Raw genomic sequence first — 19,621 nt, forward strand, 5'->3', positions numbered from 1 at the left:
CTCTTATACTTGACTATCCCACAGATATCCAATTGCTAAATAGTGCTTAGACACTTGGTCGAGAGAAATAAACAGAAATTTTGTAATTTCTATGAGAAGCATTGCTCTTTTGCTGTTTGGACGACATCCGTCGCCTTCCCTAAACGCACAGTGAAATGAATTCCCAAGCACTTCTGTAGATCCGATTTATTCTCCGTAACACATTTCAAGTATAATGATGTCATCAACAATCATGCCTATCGTATGCCTTATTAGCCAATCATGCTTAAATCTTCCGCCGTCTACAATAACGTCTGCATTTCGAAGCCAAGGTTACACAGAGCGGAAAATGGAATAAGAGCGATCGTGATCCGGTAAATCCGAAGCGAAAAAGAGTCAAGACAGATGCAACTCTAAGAAGCATCGCAAAACTGCGACTGTCTACGCAAACAACGAACATCGGTTGAGGTCGTCGAACGAATTCGAAACGGATTCGCGTCAAATGAATCGTCTTCGCGATCACTGTCGAGATCGGACGAGAGTGATCTATCTCTATTCGTGGTCTCACTCCTCCAGTTCTTTCCTCGTCGTTCATAGATCACCAATGTGCATATCAAGCACACACACACACACACACACACACATACGTGGATCCGGTCACGTTCGTACGACCTAATGAACAGAGTGCACGTAAACTGTCGCTCCTCTCCCGGTGTATGATTACGATCACTACTTCTTCCTTGAATTTGTAATTATAATAATTATTATTTCGCAGCTGACGTGATCGCGCTCATAAACCGAGCACGGCACTGACTTTATTCTCGAATAACATTGCGGTTGAGTTGCATTGAATCGAATTGAACGTCACCAGTAAAGAAAACTGCGCCCGATTAGCGCTGTTTGCATGACGCTCAACAACGATTCCTTAAGGACTTTACCAATCGATGTGATGGTCGTCGATAATAATAGTAATAATAATAATAATTGTCGAGGCGGGTCTGTACGATTATCTTAATCAACGACAACAAGCTTAAATCTTAAAACGCCTAAATTAATAGTTGCTTTAAGCAATTAGTCATCTGAGCCATTCTATCTACATGACGAAGAAAAATAATCCTCTAAAGGTCCAGCGCAATCGCAGTTTCTAATGTAATATCGCGCGTACGTCCCCGCGAGGGGGACTCGCGGCGTAACTTGCTTTATTTTTACTATCTATAAGCGCGTACCGGCTATTTTTCCCGGTATCTCTTCTTCTCCGGTCTTGAGATACTCTCGGGTTGTCTCAAATGTGAGTGTGTATACGCTCTCACGAACTGATAAACCTCTTCCCTACACACAAAAGTATGCGAAAGTGTGAAAGAAAGTGTAATACGCGAAAGAGAGTGTGCAAAACCGATCACAGACGATCGTGGTGGACTCTTAGGACTCGCTAGTAGTCTCTAGAAGATTATCTCCTCGATGAGTCTTAACTAATTTTCTGTGCGGAGATGCCGCCTCACTAGGACACATATGTGCAATCGCTTCTTCAACGAGATCGAGTTTTTCGCTTCATCGTCAATTACAATGCGGTTGATCGCGGAAACATGAGTCGGTCGTCCCGCGACGATTTCACTTACTGGGCATGTTGTGTCGAATTTAACGAGTCGCGCCACGTTGCTGACGAGCAAGACGGCGGGTAAGGACAAAGTTGTGCCGTTACGGTTGCGATTCGCGAATCATCGGCGTGTCGGGCGATCGCCGCGATTTTGTGACATTAATTCACGCATAATTTGTGATATTAACGACACTAAAATTCCACTTGGGACGGCTCAACTCCAACGTTTGATGGCATCAAGTCCTTAGTTCAGTAAAATACAGTCAACGTTTAACACTCTGATGAAACTTTTACAATACATGAGATTATAATTGTCCAAAGTGTCGATCAATAAATTTCAGTAACGACACACATCGGAACCCTCCTCGTTTCGCCATCCACCGCATTATTAGTATATATAGTTACCCTATATATACATATGTGCGAGACGTTCGGGCCGAGAGCGGACCGAGTCGACAAGTGTAAGGCTCGTTTCGGATATAAAGTGAAGTGAACCTCACGAAACACGGGCTTGATCCACCCTTTCGCCCCGGATGTCTCGCGTGTACGCGCTAAAGAAATCGCGCCACGTGGAACTATAGTAACGTTGTACATCCTTACATACACGTCGATTACGTCCATAACAAGCGTCACCCAACATGTATGTATTACAACATAAGACACTGCTTAGACATCTTAAACTACACATGGCTTATCAATAATTCAACGACAAACAGGATTTAACAAATATGCATGCATATATATATATATGTATATATATATATATATATATATATACTATAATATATCGGTCTCTTAAACATATTCGCTAAAGGTACCTTATCTAATCAAATATTTCATTAATTAAGTAATATGATCTCCCGTTATATATAAAGCACTGCCGTTCGGACATTAAAGTTTTGACTTATCCTCAATAACAACGTGGATATATACGTCTGTGTACGCGTAAGTATACGTATAAGTACGGATATATATATACACCTAATGTGTTGGTATGCGTAATGGACCGTACTACAAATTTCTGCTTGATCTTTTTTTTTCTTTCTCCTTTTTAATCCGTTTCGCTTTTATGATTTTTTCGTTTATGGGACCTTTTCTCTAACACTCTCGCAATTCGAGTGATAAATTAAATCCGACTTGTCGGCTACACGATATACGTCCCGAATGATGATCTCGGGGAACGCAAGTTATTTCGAAACAAACGATATCCTGACCACCAAGATCGCGATGCAAATATTCTTGGCTCTTGGCTCGATAAAAATTCGATGGCCTTGAAAAGCAGACGTCGATTCGGGTAGTTGACGAAGTTTAAACATAATCAGCTTTGAACCCGGTGTACGCGTTATTAGAGGCTGCTTCTTTTTTTCTTCTTCGTCGTCTTTTTCTTCTTTCATCATGTATATCAAATTTTTCTTATTCACTTGCTCGCTCTTTCTTTCTTTCTCTCTCTCTTTCTTTCATGCGTGTGATTAGTACAATTTTCATACTTCAACAACAGTTAGATGTTCATTATTAGAAACAGATCGTTCACAATGATGAATAATATGTATAGCCGCCCTGATGTGTAGGTTGCAAGTATAATAATATTTTTCTTTTAATAATATATTATTCTCTCCGTCCACGCTTTTTGTCTTTGTCGTCTCTCCCTCCTTTCTTTCTTCTATTTTTTCTTTCTCCCCTCTGTATATCTTTCACCGTTTTTTTTTTCGGATTTAACAATGCCATCGACGATTATCCAAGAATCTGTGAATCTACGAATCTTTCAATGCAAGGATCTGTCGATTTAAGAATCTATCGATCTATAAATTTATGAATCGCAGGATTTATAGATCGGATGATTTGTAGATCCCAGAATTTGTAAATTAGAAAAAAGTATTCATCGAATTAAGAATGTGTAGCGCCAGAAAATCGGTAAGGCATTTTCTGATATGAAATTGTGTAAACTTAAATATATCTATGAATATGTAAAAATTTATAACAAAATTCAATAATTCGAAAATCCCAAAAGAATTTGGGGGCTATAAATCAGATATGTATGCTTAAAAATATACAATTCTAGTATTTTTGTATTAAAAATAGATTTAAAAAATCATATTATCCTCCAGAATTGTCAAATGTAGTCACATATAAATCAAAAGAAAAAAAACAAAAGAATATTTTTCGACAATTCGACTTGATATAGTCCAGGGCGACTGTCAATCAATTAAAATCAAGCAAATCTAATTTTAATATATTAGGCGTTGTGTAAATTAACAGTTTCTCACATGAATAGAGTGAAAGTAAATGTCGACACAAAAGAGGGTTGGTCATAAATAAAAGATGTGTTTCACGAGTTGAATTGGTAAAGTTCAGATATAAATCTATATTCAACCAATATATGCTTTGCTATATATTTATCTTAATAAGATATATTTATTGAAAATTTCTAAGTTTCAAGAATCTTTATCACTCTGTGAACGCATTTATATATATTACCTAACACGTCGTCTTAAAGATCTCAAGACGTTTTAAAGACTCTTAAACATTGACAAGACGTTCTAAAAAGGTAAGTACTAATATTACATAGTAATATCGTCGCGCAATAATTAATAGTAATGGAACTACACAAAGTAATTGTACACGAGAGTTTACATATATCGTTTTCTCAGTTGCAAGCTCCAGTTTCATGAAAAGGTATCCGTATCGATGACGCAAAACGTTCGTTCTTCGACGTTTTGTCGATGCGGAAAAAGCAGCTTTTCGATTTTCCTCTCGGAAATTAATAACTCAACGACTCGCAGGATTGGTGTAAATTAGCACTAAGCACTATCATATGCATTCTTCCCCGTGTTATGTGGCGTGTCGTATGGTCGTAACGAAACCGATATAAATTCTCATATGCCGCTAGTCGGGGCTGAACGCTTGTCTGTGATATAATTAATGCGATATATCGACAGTTCTTTTTTCGAGATTGGTGAAACCTCTCTGATTTAAGTACATCCAAAAATCAATAGTTTAAATTATATCTCCTTTTAAGTACTTGTAAAGTTTGTCACCGCAATCGGTATTTACTATTAATTTAACAGGTCCAATGTCTCGGTAAGTATCGATATATCGTTGCTATAACATTTTGGTATTATCAGTATACAATCGACGTGTTCGTATTAAAGATGTGGTAATTACTGATCGCAAGTGCTCCTCAAAATTGCTTTCGGACCTTTAGACACTTTTAAACTCTTTTGTAGAAATTATGTACAAGCAGCTTTTCTCTCAGAGCCTTAAATACTGAACGTGTGAAAGCCTCTTTATACTATCGTAACATATCTTGTCAATGTGAGACTGGTGAAGCGTTGCAATGCTCTCTTTTTATCTGTTTAATCACAAAAATATCTTTAAAGTATCAATCAATAAAATTAATAGATCCTTGGACCTACAGACTGTTGCATTCGCGAATCTTCGTGTCCGTAAATTGTTTTTTTCTTTTAATATTAGATTCTTAGGTCCACGTAGATCTTCGGATCTGTTGATCTTGTTGTTAATTTATAGATTCCTGAGTGTGCAGATTCTTGCCCTCATACATCCCCAGATAAGAGATTCTTGGAATAATAAGTGGAACACATTATTTCTTTTCTTTTCCTGTAGCTCGAATTACCGAAAAGTTTTCTACGCTGTCACCGTCTAACTTTGCGTTCAAATTTGCAAACTAGAGTTTAGCTGTCCGATCTTACAACACGGACATGTCCCCTTTCTCTGCATATGACTTTAAACGATTTTTTTTACCATTCATCAGTTTGTTTAAGAAGTCTTAACTCGCAACTGATATGGCAGTGTCACGTCTGACCACATTGTACCTTGAATCCCGTTAAGATTTTTATCGTGACATTTGAAGACTGAAACATACATCTTTAATAATTCTACGATCCTAAAAAAACTTGCCAGTCCAAGAATATGCAAATCCAAGTATTTATGAGCTCAAAAATCAGTAGATTCAACAATTCGCGAATCCGAGTGCCTCCGCATAAAATAAGCCCTACAGATCCATCGAGAATCCTAGGTCGTCAGTCGCGTTCAACGTACACCACTGCGAGTGGCAACAACCATCGATCGCCTCATCAAGCTCTTAATTTCCATTTCTTTGTAACACTCTTTCGCGATATTCGCCCCACAGCTCTGACTTCAATAGTAATCTGTTTTATAATCTCTCAATTCTCTCAAATTGAAAATATCTGGAACAAAGGAATACAAGTAACATACGTGCGACACAAGTATCATACGTGATAGCTTTTACGGCAAAGTGATGCAAATAGAATTCCGATCGGTGTCGCTATGAATGATAACAGATAAACCACAGAAGAATTAATCGTCCTGACTAAATCGTCTCAACTCCAAATCAACGAGTGCACTACACTTCGGTATGTTCTGAAGCTCGATTGTGTGTACTTCGATAAACGAAAGTTCTTCAACGACTCCCTACGCGTTTGTTCAACTATATAATAATCGACTATGTATCTTACAAATACAGATAACGTTCGGAGAGATCACGAGCAAGGGGAGGAAGTGATTCTACGTATAGAACTCGCGACTTCGTTCGGCGTCTCGACGGATACTGGCGGATGGCAGCTTTGTGTCGCTTTTGATTAATGTACCCGAGAGACTCGATCAGTATCGCTCGAGATTATCGATGAAGTCACAAGCCGCGTTCACCGTTGCCCCTCGACAGTGATCACTCCAACTGAACCTAACGCGTACTTGTACCCCTTTGTGCCTGCGCTCTCTTCACTTAAGAATTCGCTGAGTTTCACTTTGTGAGAACTCTGTCTCTGTCTGCCTTCCTCTTGCGCCCTCTCTCCCTTATTCTCTCTCGCTGAGGAATTCCAATATAACACATGCCGAGATGTACCGTAGCGACGGGCAGAAATACGCTATAATCTAAAGTATCTACATGGCCAAACCTAAGATCATCATCGATCATCCGCGGTGCCGCGTCGACGCGACTCGTCGGCCGAACTCGCGTCGTCGTGGAAAGGAACGTGTGTGACGAAAAGCTTAATAAGAATACTAACTGGAACGGGCGGTGGGCTTTGAAACTAAGGGAAAATCTCTGTTTTTCTCTCTTTTTTCTTTCTCTCTCTCTCTCTCTCTCTCTCTCTCTTCCTCTTTCTCTTTTTCTCTCTTTCTCTCTGTCGCGTGCGCGAATGAAGTAGTACTGCGAACGATCGACGTAGCCGTCGATGGTCGAGATCACTCCCCGTGACACGACCCTGGCAGAAATAAGGGAGGATACCGCCCGGCTTTTTGTGCGGGACTATTTATTTCGACCCTTCCCACCCTCCCTTTCTCATTTCGTTTTGTGCATGTCGAATTGAATAGTTGATCGCTAACGTTGAGTTCACTTCTTCCAACACACTACCTTTTCCTCTTTCTAGTCCCCTCGCGTTTCCCCCTATCCCTTCGTTCTTCCGTCTTCTTTCTTAACTTGGCGAACAACGCGGAGAGACGGACTGCGATGTCGCGATCGTTGTGAAGTGCCCGATGACGAAGATGATGAACTGACGATGAAATGACGACGGTGAGAAGAAGTAAGGCTGATCCGGGGCGGTATCGTCGGCAGAGAGAAAACCGGATGGCACAGGGTGTGATCGCGGTCGGCCAACGAGGCAGATTAAAAAAGAAACGTCTTCTCTCTGTCCTCTACTATTTTTTTTTTGTTGCGGCTTCCTACGTGGACGCGGTTGGTAGCGGTGGTGGTCTAACGATTGGCCGAAGCAGCCGGGCTTAGTCCACCATCAGTTCGAAATGCACCGAGCCGCGCCTTTCGAATCTGTCGTGGATGATGTTGTGCGCCCATGCCTTGCACTCGATATTGATGAGCACGCCGTCTGCAACGAGAACGAATGGATGTTGATTGTCTGAACGGCTCACCTCCATATGAGTGGTACGGAATCACGATTGGTGGACATACGTACACTTTGGTTTTTCGAAGAACACAGCGACAAGAGGACTCAGGTATCCCGGGGTGTTCGTGAACGGGAAGTAGTAGCCAGGAAAACCGCGACGCGGAATGTACTGAATCGCGCCCATATTTTCCACGTCGGCTGGATTCTCACCGGCGCAGGATACCCAGACAGTGTCCAATCTACCGGCAGGTTCCTCCTGCTTGATATGCTCCTGAAGATCCGCCGGCATTGTAGATGGCAGATTTTTCGTATCGTTATAAAATTGCGGCTTCCACCCGAAGATCTGAAAACAAGCGGGAACAATATTTTATAGTGTCAATAAAATAGTGTATGTAAATTTTTGGATATATAAATAGATGTTTATATATCCAAATAACATAGCTAATAGCTAATTTCTAAGAGAATACCGAGAATTCGACAAGGTTTTGATATAATCAACAAAAAAAACATACAAACCTTGTTGAGTTTTAAGAAAATGCAAGGTGCAGATTTGCTGAAACCGTATTTGTTCTCCTTCGTGCACTTTCCCCAAGCAGCCATATTTACATCGCAGACCTTACCCTGAGGTGGTGCCTTGTTATAATCGCAGTTTATTCGCTGCTCGAAACCGTTCATGCCGCTAGCCGGTTTCTGATACTCTGGAAATTGTGCACAAACATTATTCTAAAAAATTCTCAGAGGAAGTACGTAAAGTCCATTGAGAATAAAAAGTCATTTCGACCTCGTTGAAGATAATATTTCAACTCTGGAGACGATCTCACCTTCCAGGAATTTGTCCAATTCCCTGGTCCAGTGAAGATAATTGCCTTCATCGCTGGCTTTATACCAAATCAAAGTACTCTCGACGTTGCTTTCGGGTGGCATAGGCCTGAAACCGAGACCGGGGTTGCTGCCGATCAGCGAGTTATCCAACTGCCATTTCGGCGCGTTCGGGTCCAACGTCTGATAGAACACAGCGAGCATCGCGCCGAAGAAGCCCGACAGGACGGCATAGAAAATCACGTAGAACAGCAAGATTTTAGCTGAAAGACATAATTGTCAGTGTAAGTCACACGACGAATTTGTTGATCCGAAGGAACAAACAAAAATCGCTGGAACTTATTTGTTAGCAATTTTGACAATGCATAATTTTTAAATGTACCTAGCACGTGATAAAACGTCCTGAAAAACACGTATTATCTTTTAAGCGATGCTCTCTTTAAGACAATTATGCGTTATGTAAATTCTATGGGAAACTCTATGGAGTAACAACGTTGTATAGACATTCTGTGTGCAGAGTAGTGATTTCTATTTCTACTTCTATACGGAATCCCTTCTTGATATTGGAATGTGTGTGTATGTGCGCGCTCTTCCAATCCAGTAGATTGAAATTAGTGCTGATACATACATACTCTCATCGACCTCTGTTCCTTCGTGAACGTTTAGCTCGAGCTGACCTTGTGTAATTTGTTCGACTAAAATTAAATGTTAAGGTTCCTTTAGTCGGCTGTTTTGTTCACGATTAATAATTACTTGGCTTAGAAAAATAGAAAACGAAATGGCGGAATACATCTCGTCGAGGCTTGAATTAATGTCGGGATCGATTGCAATTATTTCACAAGCGTAATTTCTATCGTTACTGTGCCTTGCTTGCCGGCCGAAGGCTGCAGCACTGAGACAATTATGATGCGACGTCTAATTGGCCTGAATTGGTATTGGGTAAGCGATACCACGCGTTTGTTACACAAATTGTTGACGAATATACTTGCGTGCGCGCGTCGTGATGTATCCTCGTGGAATCATTAATGCGACTGCAGCGTCTTTACCATGGCATGATTAAAAATTATTTTTAAGCAACTCGCTGTATCAACGAATAAAGTCACATCCAAATCATCGTGTATATTCTATACGTTCCATAGTAGAAAGACTACTATTACTTTAAATGTCTAAACGCGTCAAATATAATTGTGGGACTGTTTATAATAGCAATCGTCGCGGGACTACTTCACCGATCGAATGCAACAGCTCTCCGAACTCTCCGAACTCGAGACACTGTCGTGTGTCTAACAAAGTGATTAAATTAATTGTTGGAATTATTCGAATCAAGAGCAATAGAGTTATCACGGAGGACGAGCAACTCGTGTGTCTCACCCTCCGCATCAATGGCTGTACGTCATTACGAAGTCACTACGGCAACGTAACATTTCCATGGCTTTTTTCGAGATATCGATCGACTCGGTGCCGAATGCGGCGACGCGAGCCGACTGCGTTTCTGTCGTCAAGTAGGTCGTTGGTACTCTGCTTTGATAATGAATAAACAGTAACGAATAACATTTTTACTAAAGCTTCGTGATGAATATCAGTCCGAGATGCATTATGTTTTATAAATAGGAAGAGCTATTAATTGTGTTACGTAACTATTAGTATATACTACAAAAGAATAAAAAAGAAAAAATTACAATTATAATTTCCTGTAGCCATATATAAAATTGTATTTCATCTTCGCCCCTCCCCCTCTCCGGATAATGAAACAAGTTCAATGCAATGCTATAATTTTGTGATGTTTCTGTAACGATTTATTAATCAGTAGAAAATCTATTTGAAAAGAATTTCTCACAGCTCTTCTCGGTAATTCTTATTTTATTGTAAAACTCTGTCACTCATCGTATAGACGTTAGCGTGTAGACTTATTCAAGCGACCATTTGGAGCCTCTCGCCTCTCTTATCTACATCGAATGGGCAGGATGACGTCAACTTCGATAATCTATAGTGACGTTGTCGAGGATAATGTAATCGAAATTCGCCCCGACTGAGTAAATGACTTTACGGTTTACGTTAACACATCGGGCGTCGACTCCGTTTCTCATTATTCACGGTGATGTAATTACCAAACTCGATTTTTATCAACGAAACCGTGTTGCAGCGTGAGCGGTTTCGCGAAAGCCTATTTTCATCCTTTCCGGAAAAGGTCCGCAGGATTGAACTCGAATGTAGGACATTCGGCCGCAAAAATCGACTGCGTTGGCTGCGCGCAGACGCTAACACTATCCAGTATAGAAATCAGACCATACCATTTCTGCGAGATGGTAACGGAGACGGCTCTTATTGATTTCGACGGAAGTCGATCGACCGCAATAGAAGAGCGAAGGGGAATAGACAAACAGCAATAGAACAAGAACAAGAGAGAGGCGGAGGGGTTGAGCGAGTGGGTGAAAGGGTGATAGACAGATAGAGAAAGGGGAGGGATAAACGGAGAGAAAAAATAGAGTAAGACCGGGGTGGAGGGGTGATTAGGAAGGGATGTAGCTTATAAGCTTGAATACTGCTAGCGAAATTTCAACTGTCTATTGCGAGGTTGTTTCATCTTTTTTAGACTTAACATACATTGTGATGTATAATTGACGACGGAATAGCTGAAGGACTTCTTATTTCGCAAGTTCTCCTATTTACCTCGATATATCAGTGGCAGATAACGACAGTTGTTGAAGTATTAATGAAACACGCCCGTTTCGACGAACGCTTTGATGCATGTAACGCGTTCAGCGCTTCAATCATTATTATGTCTCGCGATTTACGTAATAATTTAATCGTGGGAATTCGTACGTTAAACAAATCAAATACGTCAAACAATCATATATATTTATTCAATTATATGCGTATATATTCAGTTTTATGCAATTCATTTTAAATAATTCAACAATAAATTCGTTTCTGATTGACTAAAGATCGTGAGATCGAGGAGATTCAAATGCCTTAATACACGAATATGCACACGTTTTTTCTTTGCGACAACTTGCCGACGATAGTCTCCGCTAAAGTGTTATGTAACATTAGTCGCGTATTAATCTTCCGTTCATCAGCGATCTAGTAATGATTTCGTGACGCACGGCGTGCGACAGCATTGCGTGTTTCGATACAATTCATTCATGTATTTAATGCTGTTGTCATAACGAAACATTCTATGGGCGTTCAAAAAAAGAAAACATGCTTAATAATTCCCGCCGAATCCTAGGATCCTTCGAATTTCAAATATTGTTAAATTTTTAAAAATCAATACGTTCTTGAAGTCAAGTTATTCATGAACGTATAATTTATAATCTAATAAATGAATAACAAATAAACCCTCTATGGTATTCTGTAAAACAATAAGTGACATAATTGTTATTCAATAGTAAACTGCTTTAAAATTTCTAAATAATAATTATTATGGTGTTATTCAATGTTATTAATTTTGCAAAATCAGTAATTTTCACGAATCATTAAATGTGGTAACGATAAACTGTCACAAATTTCTATATTTTAATAACGGAATTTGAATAGCAAAAATAAATCGACAGCAGTAAATTCTTATCCCCTCCATTTCGAATTTTAATCTAATCCTTAAATCGTTACTTAAATTAATGTCAACCCATTAATCAAATTAAAATTATTATCTGTCATTACCCATTAGTTATTTACCCATTATTAAATAATTTTGCAACGGATGTATAAAGCAACAGTAAATATAACACTCGGGTGAACGATAAATTACTAATCCAATTAAATGCACAATTAGTGACATAAATAACAATAAAAAATTAATTGACATATAAATAAAATACTGTTGCATTAAAATTTATAATATTTTATTATCATACTGCATAAACTTATCATAACCATTTAAAATAAATGCAGTTATGAAAATTGGCAAAATTAAATCAATGTTAATATTTATTTAAATACGAAATAAGAAATATTATTTAGAAATATTTCTAATGGTTCTATCAAATAAACATGTGTTTCAAACTATATATGAACTCTGTTTTTAACTGATGTATGCATGTATAAAATATATATATTAGCAGTAAGATGTAGGAAAAACTCGCTTTGTATGGCATTATCAAAACAGGATGTGCACGACACTAAATACAAGCTAAGAGATATCTGCGGTAAATCAGCGGTCCGTTACCAGAAACTTCATAGTATAAGATATTTGCTCGTTTGCTTCGCTGCCTCGAAAAGAATATTAATTCTTCTAGGAAAGGATAAAATTCTTTAAAAAAAAAAAATTATCAACTGAACGTTCCACAAGAAAAGTTAACTTACGAAGAATTACATTTTTGTGTATCGAAAAGATAGTCTTCGATAAACAACAATTAACTATAAGACGACATCTTACGCTTCTATCGGAGGAGCCTTAAATCTTACGTAATCAGTTCGCCAACGGTGAGCAATTTTTTACCTTTACGCTTCCTGTAATAACACGACATTACGACTAGTGCCATTTAAAAGTGTAAATTAACTCGCGTGCACTAACTAAGAAGCAGCCAATATAAATTATATAACAATATAATTTCGTATCTAAATGCGTAAAGCAACAGTGGCTGTTCGAGACAAAGACATGAAGAAAATGGGATAGACCAAAGTCATTTTCCTCAAAGAGGTATTGTCATTAAACAAGTGAAATATAAGCGCTTTGATTACAGGAAAAGAATTTTAAAGTATAATTATTAAAAGAGAATCCCCCTCCGGCGTTGTGGTTACACGGATCGTTTTCCGTTGAATTACATTACGTATATTTTTTGTTTCCATTACCGCGTCAAAATTTATTAATTTTTTTTCATGTTTCCAAGAACTATTTTACTTCAAATCATGCTTATTAGAGAGCTCATGAGTTAATCATATTCAATTTTACACATTTTCGCTACATATTTAACTACTCTGCAAGCACATTTCATTATTTTATTTTTGCATATAGAATCACGTCGCTGCAATAGCAAATACTATTAAAATGTCACGGCAAAACTTGTCGATACAGAAAATAAAACAGCGATACTCAACTACTACCTTTTATGTGTTATTACGTAACGAGGCCTCGCGGTATAACCTTCGACATGTCTCTCGAGAAACTGATACGAATTAAAAAAATATCACTGCAATAAAAGTCTTTTGATAAAGATAAAACGCGTAGAAGTAAAAAATAAAATGAATCATGATAAAAGCAATTCGAAAATCGGCTTAACAAAAGTCAGATTAATAACTACACGTTTCTTTAATTTCTGACATATCGCTGAGCGGATAATTTACTCAGTTTCAAGATCTACGAAAATTGCATGTGTTATTCATTTTCTTTTTTATCAAATCTATAATGCTATGAAATAAGTGTAATGAAATTATATGAAGTAATAATGGGTCGAGTCGAGGAGAATGAGAAACATGAAAATACATGACATAAAAGTATCATTTATTTTACGATCCTTTGCATCTTCGAGTTCTAATAGACTTGCGATGCTTCTCTCAAAATCGAACAGCCAAGGTACCGCAATGGCGCTATTGAATGCAAATGACGAGCCCCTTGCGGTCTAACACGATCTCCAAATAACGTTTTATGTACTCGTGCTTTTTTACATTATATAATATAACGTTCCTCTACGCTATATACTATCGTGACCTATTTAAAGGCATGTCGAGGCAGGATATTAACGTTAAGGCTAGTGAAACAAGATGCAAGAGGATGTGAGTCTCTATGATCAATCAGACTTCGCTGATCGAAGGGTTTTGTTCCCCGCGAGCGGGATAATCGTGCCCAAGGACGATCGTAAGTAGCAAAGGGCGGGTCGAGAAGAAAGAAAGCTTTGACGAAACGAACCGACGATGAGGTGGTTCAATGTCGCGAAAACACCATAAAGAAGAAAAAGTGTACACACCAAGAAAGGTGTACTCACCCCAACTGGCGCCAGTGCGTCCCAGGAATTGTCCCGTCTCGGAGTTCCAGAGAAAGACCCGGAAACCCTCCCATTTACCGAGTCTCGGCGGCGGGGTGTAAAATTGCTCGACCTTTTTACCCTCCATGCCGCTGTGCTGTCGACGACGGCGAGAAAGACAACGCGCGAGGTACGAAACGGAGCCGAACGGAATCCGGGGACGACAGGCGGAAAGTGGTGAGAAAAATGCGCTGCCACCCGCGGGATCCCTCTCGAAGGCTGGCCAGCCGTCGGCGACTTTTTCCCACTCGGAGGCGACGGTTCCTCTGACGACGGCGGAACGTCGGCCGCGATCGAACAGCTCCGCGGGCGAGGGCGCAAAGGAAGGAACGGTCGATTCGTACTCCCGTCTGGAGGAGCCGCTGCTCTCCTCGGGCGCTCCCGTACGGCGAGGGGTTGAATATTGAGCGATTGAAGCTGGCCCGACCCCCGAGAGCTTTTCAGCGTACCATCTCCCCTACCAACCTTACACCCTTTACCCCTCGTTGCGCCGTCTCGTACGGCGAGGTAACGCGCCGGCGTGACCACGCAGACGCGTCAATACGCGATTTCCCTGTCACCCCTCCCGCGGACATACAATTACCCTTTCCTCCCTGCCGTGCTGCTGACTCCCTTGGCCCCCTCGCGCGAATCTCGACCAGGTGGTGGCTCCACCAGCAACGGCGGCAATCGCAGTGATCCCTCTCGCACCAACTCGCGACTTTCGGACCTCCCGCTTCTTCGTCGTGGGTGGTTTCGATCGACCCCGTTCCGCGGTATTGCGATTGCCCGCGCGACGGAGCTTACGCGGTGGTGCGCGGCGGACTCGCGCGGAGCATCGCGTATGCGTATTAAGTCTTATGCGAACGGGAGTAAGGAGGGGAGTTCTGGACAATGTTAGAGAAGAGAAGCAAGGAAATAATCGCGCAGGAGCAAAAGAGACGAAAAGATGTAGATAGTGGGTCACGTGGAACGTCTGACTGCCACGGTAGCCCGAGAGAGAATGACAGCATGAGCTTTTCCGCGATCCTCAGGCTGCAGCAACGCAGACACCAACACAGCTTGTCGGTTATCGCCCGGTGATGTGCGTCACTACTGTTGACCACTCGGCATTCTTCTACAAAACGTGAAGACATAGTGCACACCAAGCAAATTTTTTGCTTCACTGCAATGATATTTCTCACTGCGTTATTGCTATATACACGGGGTGTTCGACGTCGTTAATCTTAAAGAATGTACAAACGATTAGCTGTGATATATTTCAATATGAGGGTCAAGGGTAACAAAGTTTAACAAAACAGACAAAGTACTGTATGAGATGATCTTGATTAAGTTATATTTTAGATATTACTTACCGTACAAATTTACCGGGGATAGCTGATAGTTAAGAAGAAAATTGTCACATCATTGCTGAAAAACTTTCTGTATCTGTTAAATATCTATCATATATGTAGTGAATAACTTTATATGCAATAGAATGTAATAAATACTATTCTTTTAATCTGTAGCGTATATATTACATCTTACATCTTATCATCGAACAGTATGAGTTCAGATTACAAACAGGCACTTCCAAAATTTAAAAAAGTGATGTAGAAAATATATATATTAGAATTATTTACTACTTACATGCAGTGGCGTAGCCAGGGGGTTGAAGGGGCTGCCCCCAAAATTAATTTTCTGGGTTACGTCAAATGTGAGAAAAATTTTTTCGAATGACCTTTTTTGCTCGTCAAAAATAAAAAGTGCAGTCCCCCCGAAATTTTTTTCTGGCTACATCACTGCTTACATGCTAATTTATTATTGCATTTCCGATATTAGAGTTCGAGTAATTTGGCAAGAATTGGCGTTTAATAATAAGGATGAACAAAACTTAGTACTCTTTAATTACTTTTAAGAGCCAACAAACATCAAATATTGCTTATGAAGTAATCACAAAAAATCAAGACCGATATCTAAATAAATTTTAGACATCTACCTAAGTTTACAAGATACGAGTCAACAAGATAGATCTATACATATTTACATAAAAATAAAGTACCGGTTAAAATCGAGTATATTATAGCGTGTAGTTTCTGAGCAAGAGATTAATTTACACACAGAAAGAGAATTTTTCAGAAACAGAAACTAAATATAGCTAATATAGCTAAAATACAGCTGTGGCAACTCAGATTTGTTATTGAAATAGGAACAGCTAATATTGTTGCTGACGGAGCTAAATTTACTAGTTATTTGAGCTTCGGCGTTATAGCAAACTATATCTGCTGTTGTAGATACAATGATAATTAAAACTATATCTTGTAACTGTCAAAAACAAAACTGATGCTTCGCATTATAGATCTAAATTAAGATTTTTTTTGTTTTTAACATAGATTAATGTACATTAATGAACGATTTCGCATCCATCGAAAGCGCGGTAATTTCCCGTTTGCGACGGTTTTCGTTTCAAGTCGCTACGATGCCTACAAGTGAGATTATTGACGTCTGTATCGATCCGCACGCTCGATCAGTCAGTGCTACCCTTTCACACACTGTAGGGTTAGGACGCGGCACGTGAATGTAAACAATAGTCAGATTCCGCGAGGCTATTTTGAGAATATATATATATATATATAATATATAGCGCGTATATATGTAAAACATATACGTAACTACTATATGGCACGTAGAGGAATTTTTGCTATAAGAGAGAGTGAAAGAAGACTGAAAGATAGAAGATGGACGATAATTGGCTCACTAAAAATGAGTGTTCTATGATCGCAATGCGCAAGCGTGACGACAAAATGTAACATGTACACATGTAAACATAGCGACGTCTTTTCGACGTCGATCGACAAGTCATTTCTCACTGGAAATGTATTAAAGAAACTGAGTAATTGATAATAAATAAGAAAAATAAATATGAAAAGTGCCTATAACGTTGTGTCTGTGTGTATAAGGTTAGTTCGGTAAGGCGTCAGGCCTAATCGTATTGGCTTAGACCATGATGGAAGGGTAAACGTTACGCATGCGCTTTGCACAGACAGAACACTGATATTGATACAGAAAAAGACAGATGAGCATTGTCTGCACCGTAGTGTTGCGGTACCGCTGAGAGCTCTACGCGCCATATATTAGTATTACATATATGATGTAAAGGCACAGCGACCGTGGCGATGACCTTGCCTCACTCCGCGACCTCGACAAGAATGGTACCAAGGATGTCCACCCACACTCACTCTAGTTACGCGGACATCTCTGTCGGTCGCGGTCAATCACCTCACTCACCAAATATGGTCAATCACCCCACTCAGAGAGGCAAGTATAACACGAAAACCTAGTGTGCCGATGCGACACAGATGGCGTTTTGGTGCTAACGCCAAACTGAAATTTGACGTCTGCCGCGGTTTGAAATGATTTAAAATAATAAAACTCGCTATTGATTTAAATTCAACTATTGATTTAAATTGTGTCGTTATCGCTACGTGGTCGTTGCGCAGGTATATAGTATGTGGTAGAAAAGCTGCACATCACGCTAGTGACATTGTCGTTAAGAAGTTACAGAATAAATCTACTAATTGCTCCGTCATGACACTCCAAATATTAACTTGAAGTTTTAATCCCTGTGTTGCACTTGCATGGATATTGTCACTTTCGCTAACATTGAAACCTATAAAAAATTAGTGCCAGAATGACTATATAGTCATTCTGGCACTAATTTTGGGCATCCTGGCTTCCAGCTGTTGTGACACTCCGAATATTCGTTTAAGACAATAACACTGACTAAGTTTATACGGCAACTTAAAACCGGTTTAGTAACTACCGTAGTTAGTAAACTTTTGAATCCGATTGGGATATATTTCTAAATCTAAAAGAATATACCAATCGGATGCGAGAATTTACTAAATACGGTTGTTACTTAACCGGTTTAAGCTGCCGTGTAAATTTAGTCACTAATTCGACGAACGAGCGGTACTTTTTTCGGAAGTTCCAACTGTCTATTTTGCGACATACACATTTTAGGTGCTTATTTGACAATGTCTCGTTATGATGAACGCGCCAGACTTACTTTCAGCGCTCCCGACGATGATTCGAACACGAGACGCACATTCGACGAGCCAAAATCGCGGAAACTAGACGAATTGTGGAATACATTGTTTTTACCGCGTCGCAATTTATTTTCAAGCGTTACCAACTTATGGGAAGAAATCAATGCCGCCCGAACGCTAAGTGAGCAAATAAGACGTCTAATGGTTAACTTAACCGGCTGATTATTCCAAATAAATTAACCAATCGCATTTTTAATCAGAATCAATTAATCAGAATTGACAGATGCGATTAGTCAATTCTGTTGAAATAACCAACCAATTAAGTTATCTAAAGTTTGTAAAAATGAGCATAATCTTATGGCTCCTGCACACAGGACGCGGTAATGTTTGCCGCGCGGCAAACATTACCGCGTCCTGTGTGCAGGAGCCATAAGTCTTTGTTTCAGATAGTTTAAACGCGGTTTAAGGCTTGATCGACGTTGGTGGAATCGGGCCTTCATATTTAAGATCTTAAATTTAGATGCTTTGTAATCAATAAAATGATCTGTACAGAATCTGAACTTGAAACAATCTTAAATAATCTTAAATCCGTTATTCTTGTGTAAATGTTCAAATTAATTCCAAACTTTCCGCAACGAGCCGCCACTTTCCTAAACGAAACGAGGATGTGATATGGCTAAATAATGGTTCGGACGCACTTTACTTTATCAAATAGTACTATTCAACGACAGCTCAGACGTCTTATTATATCATCATAAAAAATAGACATAATACTCTTGAAAGAATTAACAAGCACAAAGAACGTGCTTTACAGTTCATTTAAAAACGTAAATATCAAATTCTACAAAAATACTTGTGATTTTATTTTTCAATTTGTACAACTAATTTTACAAGTTTATATATATGTGTGGCAGATTTTTTTATAGCAATGTTTTCTACATATGTCAATATTGGAATACATTATTTGATAAAACATGGCAAAAAAGTCCTTGAATGGTATAAAAATTCTTCTGACTAATAAAGTTATAAAGTTATTAATAATTATAAGTTTATTAATAATTTTAAGAAAATTTAGTATTATTACAATGGACGAGTTTTTTAATTCATCGATGGATCCATCGATGAATTAAAAAACTCGCCCGATGTGTTGTAATAATAATTAGATTGTGTTATAATAATTAGATTTCTTTTTGGATTTAGATATAGTATGAATATTCAGAATGATATGAGACATTTTTAAAATATATCAAAATCAAAGTTGACATTATAATCGTTGATAGCAATTTTATATTAAGTATGCAGTTGTATGATGTTGGTTACAGTATATATAATTATATATATATATATATATATATATATATATATATATATATATATATATAT

The 19,621-nt window shown here is 39.0% G+C and overlaps 1 protein-coding gene across 1 annotated transcript; it reads right to left on the reverse strand.

Moving 5' to 3' along the window:
- Positions 1–171: 171 nt before the first annotated feature.
- Positions 172–15,210, reverse strand: LOC116842823 (sodium/potassium-transporting ATPase subunit beta-2-like). Its single transcript, XM_032812550.1, has 5 exons — positions 14,193–15,210; positions 8,271–8,531; positions 7,966–8,147; positions 7,519–7,792; positions 172–7,431 (listed from the first exon to the last, which is right to left on the reverse strand). Exons 1-5 carry the CDS (start codon positions 14,317–14,319, stop codon positions 7,328–7,330), a joined length of 948 nt encoding a protein of 315 aa, XP_032668441.1. The 5' UTR covers positions 14,320–15,210; the 3' UTR covers positions 172–7,327.
- Positions 15,211–19,621: the final 4,411 nt, after the last annotated feature.

This window comes from Odontomachus brunneus, unplaced genomic scaffold, assembly GCF_010583005.1.
Source record: "Odontomachus brunneus isolate Ranch 3 - 2012 unplaced genomic scaffold, Obru_v1 Obru_scaffold_027, whole genome shotgun sequence".
NCBI lineage: Eukaryota > Metazoa > Arthropoda > Insecta > Hymenoptera > Formicidae > Odontomachus > Odontomachus brunneus.